Below are 12038 nucleotides of genomic sequence, written 5' to 3' on the forward strand. Positions count from 1 at the left end.
AACTGCTGTGTGGTGGACTTGTTGTGGAGTACATACCCAGGGGTGTTGGCTAAATGTACTCTCCTAGGGTGCAGGAAAGGAACAGAAAATGAAAGTAATTCAAATTGACTTTGAAACTGTTTCCCTGGCTTGGAGCCAGAGAGCAAACCAGGTGATCAGTTGGAAGTCCTGGTTTATTGTACCCTTTTGCCTTAAATACCAAAATGCTTTAAAACTTATTTGGAGACTATGACCTCATAATCTGAAGCAGACATGCCATCGAGATCTGGCACTTGGTGAATGGGAAAACTAAGCCATCTCTAAGAAAACTCTACTAACACAAAATTCTGAAAGTAAAAGTTTTGAATGAAAGGTAAAACACGTTTTTAATAAGCATGGTAGACTAGTTAACAAGAAAAAAAACTTATGCAGAAACAGTTGAAGATGCTTGATAAAATATGTATTCATAAGTTGGCAAAAAGTAAAAAAAAAATCACAATCTGGGGGACTACTAGACAAGGAATTCAAAGATAAGAACTTGATAAGCTGTTGAACTTGAACATTTGAGTTTTATATGTGACTTTGGCCATAAGAAAATATTTCTTAAGCAGAATATGATAATCACAAATCCTAAAATAAATGCTTGATACATTTGATCATATATTTTTCCGATAATCAAAAGGTACCATAATGAAAGAAAAAGTACGCTCTAAACTGACTATAGATTTGCTACACGCATAATTAATAAATGGTTGCTATCTAGAATGTATATTCATTCATATGCTTATAACTTGATCAAGTCAACAAGAATAAAGATGAGCCACTGTTGGTGCCAAGGTGGTAGGAGCTAGATTTGCCTGGGAATTTTAAATGAGGCACAAATGGGCTCTGAACAAGTAAAACATGTTTAACCTCACTGATTATTATTGAGATGACAGCAGAATTTGGAGAAAGATTGAGAAACATATAATAAAGAAATCAGACTGTTGCCATCTGAACCCACTAATCAATGTTAAAGCTCAAAGTGGAACAGACAGCCATTGTGTATCTCCTCATGTGATGTAATATGAACTACCCAGCCTTACCTATGAAGTAATACTATCAAAAAGACAAAAAAAATCAAACCCAAATCTATTTAAGTCTTTAGATCTCTCAGTTTATAGGAAACATTAGGACAGGAGGAACAGATTAAGCGGCCCTGTAAAGAAACAGCCAACTGAATCCAGAGTATGGGTTGTACAAGACAAGTGATCCAGGTTCATTAAGAAGTTAATGGCATGAGAAATTTAAAATGTGAAGGCTAGGGACATTTGCCAAGTTTTTTGTTTTTTGTTTTTTGTTTTGTTATTGTTGTTTGGTGTTTGTTTTCTACAGTTCTGGGTATCGAACCATGGATAGTCTACCTCCAAATTATACCCTCAGCCATTTTTTTTTTAATTCTTTATTTTGAAACAAAGTCTCACTAAGTTGTGGAGGGCATCAGAAAGTTGCTAAGGCTGTTCTCAGACTATGATCCTCTTGTCTTAGCCTCCCAAGTACTGGGATTACAAGCATGTGCCACCATGCCTGGCTTGTCAAATACCTTTTTTCAAAAGAATATTCTTTCCACATTGAATTGCCTTGTTGTTCTTGTCAAAAATCAGTTGATCCTAAAAGTTACTGTTCATTTCTTCACTGTCATTTCTTTTCCACTGATCTCCTTGTCTTATCATTTTAACAGTACCATCCCTGAAGCTTTGTAGTAAGTTCTGAAGTCAAAAAGTACGAGTCTTGCAACAAACTTTGTCTTTTTCAAGATGGCATTGTTTGGTTTGACTCTCTCACTTCTAAATGAATTTAAGGATCAGATTGTTAATTTCTGCAAAGAAAAAAGGGTGGGGTTATTATAGGGATATGTTGAACCTGTAGATCAATTTTCCAGATATTTCCATTTAAAAAAAAAATTAAGCCTTTTAAAAATCCATGTACTTGAATGCCTTTCTATTTATTTAACTCTTTACTTTCTTACAAGAATATTTTGTAACTTCCAGTATACATGTCTTTCTTTTGCTAAAGTTATACCTATATATTTCATTGTTTTTAATGCTATTTTAAGTGAGATTAGTTTCTTAATTCATTTTCTTTGCTGTGTATGGACAGTTGATTTTTGTCTATTGATCTTATATCTTACATCCTTACTCTGATTAGATTTTTTTTTTTTTTTTTGGTACTGGGGATGGAACCCAGGGGCCTTCTACCTCCGGGCTACACTCCCAGACCTATTTTATATTTTATTTGGGAACAGGGCCTCTTAAGCTAGCTGAGGCTGGCTTCGAACCTGCGCGATCCTCCTGTCTCAGCCTCCCAAGTGAAGATTACAAGCCTGCACCACCACGCCCGGCTTAGAATTGTTTTTTAATGTTGTCCTTAGAATTTTTCTCTGCTCAAGAGCATGCCATCTTCGAACTAGAGATCATTTTATGTCTTCTTTTGCAGTCTGGATAACTCGTATTATTTTTATATGGCCAATTTTCCTGGCTATCATCTCTAGTACAGTGTTGAATAGAAGTGGTGAGAATAAACATCCTGATTTTTTTTTTTTTTTTTTTTTTGGTGGTACTGGGGTTCCTGGAAGCCCTTCTACCCTCCGGGCTACACTCCCAGACCTATTTTTACATTTTTTTCATTTTGGAAACAGGGTCTCCTAAGCCAGCGCGCGCGGCTGGCTTAGAACCTGCGCGATCCTCCTGTCTCTGCCTCCCAAGCGCAGGGATTACAAGCATGCACCACCACGCCCGGCTTTTTTTTTTTTTTTTTTGGTGGTACTGGGTTCCTGGAAGCCCTTCTACCTCCGGGCTACACTCCCAGACCGATTTTTATATTTTTATTTGGAAACAGGGTCTTTTAAGCCAGCATGCTGGCTTCGAACCAGTGCAATCCTCCTGTCTCAGCCTCCCAAGCAAGGGGATTACAAGTGTGCCCCACCACGGCCGCAGACATCCTGATCTTTGTTCTTGTTTCTCATCTTAGAGGGAAAACATCCTGTCTTTTGTCATAGATGCACTTTCTATTCCTAGTTTTTTCAAGTGTTTTGTCTTTGAAGGATATAGGGTATTATCAAATGCTTGTTCTACATTTATTGAGATTATCATATGATTTTCATACTGTACTCTATTAACATGATCCGTTACACTGATTGATTTTTGTATGTTAAACCAATCTTCTTTATATGTTAAACCCGTCTGTTTGGTGACACTTCTATTCTTTGGATAATTCTCAATCTTACCTGCATTCATAGAGGATAAGATTTTTTTTCTTCAGCCCCCCCCCCCCCTACTGGGGATGGAACCCGGGGCATTGTAACCTCCAGCCCTATTTTTTAGTCTTTTTATCTTTAAATAGTGTCTCACTGAGTTGCAAAGGGCCTTGCTAAGTAGCTGAGGCTGTCCCCAAACCACGATATGGCTTCAGCCTCCTATATGCTGGGATTTACAAGTGTGTGCCACCACACCCGGTTTCAGTTTTCTTTTTTTCTGCGTTCAGTCTCTCCCCAACCTTGCCACATCTTAAGCCGGTTTTGGTATCTGGACTTCAGTGTCCTTTCAGTGCTTCAGTCCCTATTTTTTCTTGCTTTCAGCACATGATATATAAAGATCATTTGTATGTTTCTCGCCTCAAATCTGGAATCAGTCATTTTTTCCAAGGAGGATGTCATTTAATGGTAAACCATAATCTGAGTGCCACAGGAGTCAGTGTTGGTGGGTCATCACTGCTTCTCGCTCCTGGGTGGTGAGCACTTAGGGCTGTTTTGTTCTTAGTTATTGCATAAACACATGTGATAGGCAACTAAAAAATATTTGTGAAAAATAACGTTAGCTGAGATAAGAGTCAACAAAGTTCTGTTAATATAAGTTTATAAACATAAAAATGGGCATCCGGATATATATTATGTAATATATACATGAGAGGTTAAAAAGAAACAACCAGAGGCATTCTACCTCTGAGCTACACCCCCAGTCCTACTTTATTCTTTATTTTGAAACAGGGTTCCACTGAGTTGCCCAGGGCATCGCTAAGTTGCTGAGGCTGGCTGCAAACCTCCAGTCTCAGCCTTTCAACTACTGAGATTACAAGTATGTGCCACCACACCCAGGTGTGCCTGCCTTTCTTAAGTGTAATCCTGCCTACCTGGCTTTAGATGAAGAAATAATTTGATTGAATTATGGCTATTTCTTTCCTTTTTACAGTGCTTAGGAGTGGGTGCTATTTTAAAAGGTTTTTTTTTTTTTTTTTTTTTTTGTGTGTGTGTGTGTGTGTGGGTCTGGGGATGGAACCCAGGGGCATTCGACCTCCGAACTACGCCCCCTGCCCAATTTTTTATTCTTTATTTTGAAACTGGGTCTCACTGAGTAGCAGAGGGCTTCACTAAGTAGCTGAGGCTGTCCGCGAACCGCGATCCTCTGGTCTCAGCCTCCCTAATGCTGGGATTACAAGCGTGTGCCACCATGTCTGGCAAAAAAGAATTTCTTAATGATATAAACCATAAAAAGTTTACCTAAGTAAAAACTACCCACTTATGTGTATATTGAATCAATGAGTCAAATTTTTGCCTTTATTTTCTAGAATCCCTCTGTAAATATTTATTATGGTTTGTTCTTTATATTTTTATTTGTTTTATGTTACTTACACAAAAATTTCTGGAGCACTTCCAAACATCTATATAAGGGATTGTCTATTGCAGAGTATAGTTTCTTAACTAATGCCTTTTATATGCCTTTTCCACAAAGAAAATTATAAACGTATGTGCCAGATAGATGTTTATCACAAAGGAAACTAAGTTGTTTCTGACCTAAACTGAAAAGAATTATAGTGTTGTAACGCTGTCATTCCCTCTATCTTCTCCATCTGTATGTCTGGTCCAGAAAGAGAACAGAAATCTGTGGTCTGTGGAGACTCAGGCCTGCGGCTCAGGAGTTGCCATGGCCCACCTCCTCTGACTTCAAATGATCAAGATGTTCTTTTTCCTCTGTTCCATGTTTCTCAGGTGGAGGAGCTGCTGATGGCCATGGAGAAAGTGAAGCAGGAACTGGAGTCGATGAAAGCAAAGCTGTCCTCCACTCAGCAGTCGCTGGCAGAAAAGGAAACTCACCTGACCAATCTTCGGGCTGAGAGAAGGAAACACTTAGAAGAGGTTCTAGAGATGAAGTAAGTTTTTGTAACCCGTTCTTCAGGTATACATTTAATAGGAAAGCTGGCTTTTGTCCCGTGTTTTCCTTTATTACCCCCTAACATACTTGCCTAATTGAAATGCTAACTTGTATCTCTTACTCTATAGAAAAAATGTACTGAAATATGGCACAAATCCTGGTGAAACAGTTATTTTGCCTAGATTTTAGAGTACTCTAGTGTGTATATTTTGTTTTGTACCTAACCTATTTGATATTTCCAAAATCATCTGGAAAGTTTAGGCACGTTGGTCAGCTAATTTGCAGAGAAGTGTGTTGTTTCTGAAGGAGAGAGAGAGAGAGAGAGAGAGAGAGAGAGAGAGAGAAAGAGAGAGAGAGAAACACACGAGAGCGTTTGTGCGTGTACGTCTGTGCTGGGAACCAAAAGCAGAACCTTGCATGTGATAGGCATGTAAGTTACTTCCTGAGACCAGAACTAGACAACTTTTAAAAACATTTCTTGTTATAACATTTCTAAAGGTACATAAAATAGAGAGAATAGTATAATGAATAGTATAATGAACCTCATTTACCCATCCCTGAGATCCAACAATTAACATTTTGCCACACTGGGTGCACCAGTTTTTAGAAATTTTTTCTCTCTCTACTGTTTTTTTGTTTTGTTTTGTTTTTGTTTTTTGTACTGAGGGTGGAACCCAGAGGCTTTCTACCTCCGGGTTATACTCCCAGACCTATTTTATATTTTATTTGGAAACAGGGTCTCACTACGTTGCTGAGAGCCTCACTCAGTAGCTGAGGCTGGCTTCGAACATACGTGATCCTCCTGTCTCAGCCTCCCAAGCGCAGGGATTAGAAGCATATGCCATCATGCCCGGCTAGGTTTTTTGTTTTTGTATTTTTTTTTTGTTTTGTTTTTGTTTTTTTGGTACAGGGTTTAGAACTCAGAGGCATTCAACTTCTGAGCTATACCTTCAACCCTTTATTTTTTTATTTTTTCGTGGTATTGGGGTTCCTGGAAACCCTTCTACCTCTGGGCTACACTCCCAGACCTATTTTTATATATATTTTTTTGGAAACAGGGTCTCTTAAGCCAGCAAGGCTGAATTCGAACCAGCTTGATCCTCCTGTCTCCGTCTCCCAAGCGCAAGGATTACAAGCATGCGCCACCACGCCTGGCCACCATCAACCCTTTAAAAAAATTTTTTTAAAGTTTTGAATCAGGATCTTAATAAGTTGCTGAGGTCATACTAAATTGCGGAGGCTGGTCTCAAAAAACCTCTAATCCTCCTATCTCAGCCTTCCAAGTACTGGGATTATAGGCATGCATAAACTGGTCTGTTCAGCAAAGTTTGCTGTATGTTTTTTTCCTATTTGCCTCATATCTTGTAGATTCTTGAGATTACACTGTCTTGTGTAGTACATGTGCATTTTCTAATACATAATAGATGCTATGTCCTGAACATTTCAATATTTTGAGCAAGTTCTTATCATCTGGGATGCAGTGCCTTAGTTTCTAAAAATAATTTCAGAATGTACTTTATTCTGTTGTTAGTTTGTACTGAGGTTTTCTCCCTGTAAATACCATGATATATGTCTCTATTTTTGGTAACTAATAAGAGCAAAGCTGGGCATGGTGACATACACCTGTAATCCTAGCCACCTAGGAAACTGAGGCAGGTGTATGGCAAGTTCAAGGCCAGCTTGGGAAATCTATAGATACCCTGTCTCAATATAAAAAGCACTGGGAATGTAGCTCAGGGGGAGAGTGCTTGCCTAGCATGTACAAGGGCGGGGGGAGACATATTTTAGCAATAAAAGAACCTGAATCTGAATTGGGACATAATTTCCAGCTATAAAATAACATGAATCTGAATTGTGACTCATCACTTATTAGCTGTATGGCAAATTATTTGACTTCTCTATGCATTAGTATTCCCATTTTAATGCCCATAATAATTGTTCCTACTTCATAAAAATTTTCATAAGATTTAAATAAATTATTAGTATGTAGAATTGAGAACAGTGCCTGGCACTGAAAGCACTTAGTAGTTATGTATTTACTGTAACTTTTTCTGCTGATGATTTATAGGAAAACAAAATTACTGAATAAAAATTAGGAGCAGAGGGGCAGTATCCTTCCTATGGCAATTGGCAGCAACAACCAGATTCTTCACTCTTTAGTCATTGCAGGACTGGCCATATTTTAAAGGTTTAAATTATTTAATATAAATTAACTTAAATAATTTAAATAAGTTGACACTAAACTAAATAAGTATAAATTATTTAGTTATTGACAACAAGCAACATACCTTGCTTGGTGTAACTAGAGCAATTGAAATGTAAAAGAAATATGAGGGTACTGCAGTGTGCAAAGAGCCTGAAACATGCATATGTGTGACCCTGGATCTAGAATAAGAAATAGGCTTCCCTAAGGAAAAATCAGCTGACCCATTTGAATAGGAAAATTTCTCAGCTCAGCACTAGAATAGGCTAGTTTTCTGGAATAATCCTGATCTTGTCAAACCAAAAGAAATGACCTAATAGTCCTTTTTTATTCCTACCACTTATGATTGCAATTTTTGAGCGTCTGTTCAGTGGTTGCCAGGAGTTTGGGGAGATATAAAATTGTGCACTTGGTGGCTGGCCAGTGGTTCATTAGAAACATTTGACTTGGTTAGCCAGTCAGAAGAGAAGGAACATTTTTATTGGCAGATCCCACAGTGGTTCTTCTTTTCCTTATGCTGTGGTTTTGTTAGCCATTATTTTTTATTCCACTTTTATGTTAGCCCCTTCCAAAAGGGAGTGAGAGAAAAATAATAAAATAACAATTATAATAAGCTTTATAAATCAATTGAGGTCATTGGGCTCAGTATGAAGAATTCTAGATGAGCTGGTTCATTCCTCGCTGCCCTGCATTCATTCGCCCCCTGAAGTGATACTCTGTGTTGGCATTCAGAATAAAGGTTAAAAGAATAATTTGTTGTTGTTGTTGTTGTACTGGGAATTGAACCCAGAGGCACTCTCCCTCCAAGCCCAATTTTATTCCTTATTTGGAAACAGTGACTTGCTAGGTTACTGAGCGCCTCACTAAGTTCCTGAAGCTGGTTTCAAACCTGAAATCCTCCTATCTCAGCCTTTCAAGTACTGGGATTACAGGCTATATGATCCCAGTACTATGTCTGGCTCATTTTTCATTTTTGATAAAATTTTTATCAAGCTATGAATTTGACTGCCCTGGGAGAGGGTTTTTTCAGAAAAGGGATAAAAGAGCTCTTATCCAATATTTAGCATCGCACATCCAGTCTACTGGTAGCAGTCTCTATCCTGAGCCAGTGTGTCAAATGCTATTGTTACTATATATGCACTTTTTCTCTCTTGCTCACTCTCTTCCTGTGGGCATGAATTTAATAATTTTCTGTGCATGTGTTTGGTGGTTCTGGGCATCAGACCCAAGGTCTCATGTATGCTACCATGCTCTACCACTGTGTTATAGCTCCCATCTCAGAAAGTTTTTAATGTAACCATTTGGTTTTATAATGGGAATTTTTTAGCATTTAGTTGTAATTCATTCAAAAAATGAAATGAACTAGTAGGAATTAAATAACTGTATTGATAAGGAATATAAAAATAGTAATCATTTAAAAGATCATCTCAACATACAGGTGAGAAATGAAAACATTAGGATCTCCTGAACTGACCCTATCAACATGTTCAGAAGACTAAATGCATGCAGGCACTGTTCCTTCCTTCTGCTCACAAGCGCACTTGCTTGATTTTTCTCTCTCCCCCCCCACTCCCCTTCCTCCTCCCCCTCTTTGTCTCCTTTTCTCTTTTAGTACTTACATTTTATTAACATAGATAGCACTTAAAAATATTAGGAATTTAGGGTTATATTTTGCACACTAAACATTAAATACCGGTGTATTCTCTACCGAACTGACTGCACCATCTCAGCACCAAAACCAAATAAACATGCAATTTGAACTCTTCTGTAACTGCAATTTTTAAACCAAGGATTGCACTTGTTCCTCATTTCCAAGCTTATGCCATTGCTATGTGGATTGCACACAAAAAATTCTCAATTACAACACTGCTAGGTTAAAAGTGCTGGCATTTTATAATTATGACTTTTTACAATGTCCTCCCTTCCAAGAGCATAAAGGAAAAAATAAATATGAACAAGAGAAGCTTATGTTATAAAGGAAATAATAAATTCCTAAGGTAGAACATACAGGGAAGAAGTAAGGCAACATCAGAATTTTACTCAGTGCTCAATAAAAATAAAAGGTAAAGAAGCAATATACATACAAATAAAACAATTTCAGGAAGCCAGGCAGAATTTTGCTAAAATAAAATAAGGGGCAGCCCAGTGATTGCAAAGTGAAATACTTAGTTTAACCTACTTAATATCTGACTATTATGCATGTATTAGTATAAATAACCTCCCTATTTTCCTTAACATAATCCTGACTTATAAAAACTAGAGTTATTTATCACTTCCCCTAATTTTTTTTTTTTTTTTTTTTTTTTTGGTGGTACTGGGGTTCTTGGAAGCCCTTCTGCCTCCGGGCTACACTCCCAGACCTAATTTTTTTTTTATATTTTTATTTGGAAACAGGGTCTCTTAAGCCAGCAAGGCTGGCTTCAAACCTGCGCGATCCTCCTGTCTCTGCCTCCCAAGCGCGGGGATTACAAGCGTGCGCCACCACGCCCAGCACTTCCCCTAAATTTTGACCATGAGTCTCAGCTTTTCACAAGATGAGCTGTCGTGGTCACCATTATAGCTAAATATCTTCCTTAAATCTTAAATTTATTGTGACCTGAATTGGAATCAGTTACAAATAATAATTGTAAATATCTTTTGCCTTTCTCTTACTTAAAGCCTAAATCTGTTATATTTTTTATCCATTTTGTGTCAGATATAACTTAAAGTAGAAGAAACCAGACTTGTTTTTTAAAAATCATGTTTCTAAATCATCTTTTCATGTAGAAAGCCTCAGATGGCTAGAGAAATGCTTATATAGCAAGTAAAAAACTAAACTTTTCAGATAAAGCTATCCTTTTAAAATTCGTGTGTGTATGTGTGTGTTGTGTGTGTGTACACTAGGGATTGAACCCAGAGGCATTCTACCTCTGAGGTAAACCCCCAGCCCTATTTTATTTTTGTTCTAAACCAGGGTTTCACTAGGTTGTCAGGAGTCATGCTACATTCCTGAGGCTGGTCTTGAACCTGAGATCCTCCTGTCTTAGCCTCCTAAGTACTGGGATTACAGGCATGTGCCGCCATTCTAGGTCAAAGATTTTTTTATTTTCACTCTTAAAATTCTTGAAAACAAAGTTTTGGAGTCTATTATTACATGTGATTTGATAATTTAGCTATACATATGCTAGCATCTATGTAATAGAAAAAATACTTGAAAGATGCTAAAATAATTTTTACTAAATGATGAGTATATATACCTGGAAAATTAGGCTCAACTTACATCTAAATGTTTTCCATAGTGATAATCAAACTTGAGTTTTCAAGTTTGTCACTTAAACTTTGTACCAAGGTTCTCATGGTATTTGATCTTCTGGCCTTCTGAAAGTTAAAAGAGATTCTAACGCTGATAAATTTACTCACAAGTTACAGCATATGCCTTGGGAAAACAAAGATTATTATGTACTTCATTGATTAGGTTAAGTGTTGCCAGAGCCACTTGGATAGTTAAGTTCCCTGTCTTTTCCCAGCAAGGCTATATTGAAAGGAAATCATGAGAATAATTACCAGTATTATGGAAGTTTTTCTAACATTGAATTTTTTTTGTGGTACTGGGAATTGAATGCAAGGGCATTCTACCACCAAGATGCACCCCCAGCCCCATTTTTTTTAAAATTTGAAACAGGGTCTCAATAAGTTGTGAAGGCCTCACTAAGTAGCTGAGTCTGTAAGCGAATTGTGATCCTCCTGTCTCAGCCTCCCAAGTACTGTGATTATAAGCATGTGCCACCACACCTGACACAAATAAAATATTTATTAACCAAAAAAAATTTATTTCTCTCTATCAATATAATATGTATACATAAATGTCCCACCTTTGTAGGAATGAAAATAAGACTGTCATATTCTTTCTCCCAAGGAGAAGGGAATGGGCTTAGTATCCTTTTTTCTGTATCTTTTTTTTCCTCTCTGCTAAAGAAGTAGGGTCAACCTGGCCCCATCTCTTGAGCGTAAATGAGTCAGGTACGTTGGGCATGGTTGTGCACACATGTAATCTCAGTACTTGGGTGGTTAAGACAGGAGGATCATAGGTTCATCACCAGCCTTGGCAACTTAGCAAGGCCCTCCACAACTTAGTGAGACTGTTTCCAAATAAATAAAATTGGGTTGGTAATATAACTTGAAGGTAGAATGCCTCTGGGTTCAATCTCCAATAACAAAAGAAAAAAAAAGAAAGAAAAAAAGAAATGAATCAGTTAAAAGCTTAACCCCACACCTTAACCTAATTGTAATATCCCTTTCAAGAAATTTTGTTCTATAATACACTAGTATCAGAATTAATTTTTAGAAAAGTCTTTGTCTTTTCAGGGCTATCTTTTATAGAATTCCTTAGAGGGTAGCATATAGATACCTACTCACTCTTCAAATAAGTAAAGCTTCTCTCAAGCTATGGATGTACAAAGTACTGTATCCATTTAATCACAAGTTCTTCTATCAGAGGATGCGGGATGAAAGTGTATTCTAAAGTACTCTGTGTGACAGAGAATATGGTCACTGACCTTTTGAGCCAATCTGTTTACTTATAAGATAGGGATTATAATACTTAGATCTGCCTCATGAGTATGTGAGGATCAAATGTGATAATATAATGAAAATACTTTGAAATTAGTAAATGTGCAAATTAGCGAAAATCC

General features: G+C 37.3%; 1 protein-coding gene across 2 annotated transcripts in view; it reads left to right on the top strand.

Annotated features, from left to right (window-relative positions):
* The window catches only part of ERC1 (ELKS/RAB6-interacting/CAST family member 1), a gene marked incomplete at both ends in the record, with an annotated part of 441980 nt that overhangs the window by 237526 nt on the left and 192416 nt on the right, over positions 1 to 12038 (top strand). For both annotated transcript variants that reach the window (XM_080705759.1, XM_080705760.1), the window contains one exon: positions 5003 to 5163. In XM_080705759.1, coding sequence (XP_080561885.1) covers positions 5003 to 5163 — 161 coding nt within the window. The remainder of the gene's footprint in view (positions 1 to 5002; positions 5164 to 12038) is intronic.

The sequence above is a fragment of the Muscardinus avellanarius genome (genome assembly GCF_963383645.1).
Source record: "Muscardinus avellanarius genome assembly, chromosome: 11".
Taxonomy (NCBI): domain Eukaryota; kingdom Metazoa; phylum Chordata; class Mammalia; order Rodentia; family Gliridae; genus Muscardinus; species Muscardinus avellanarius.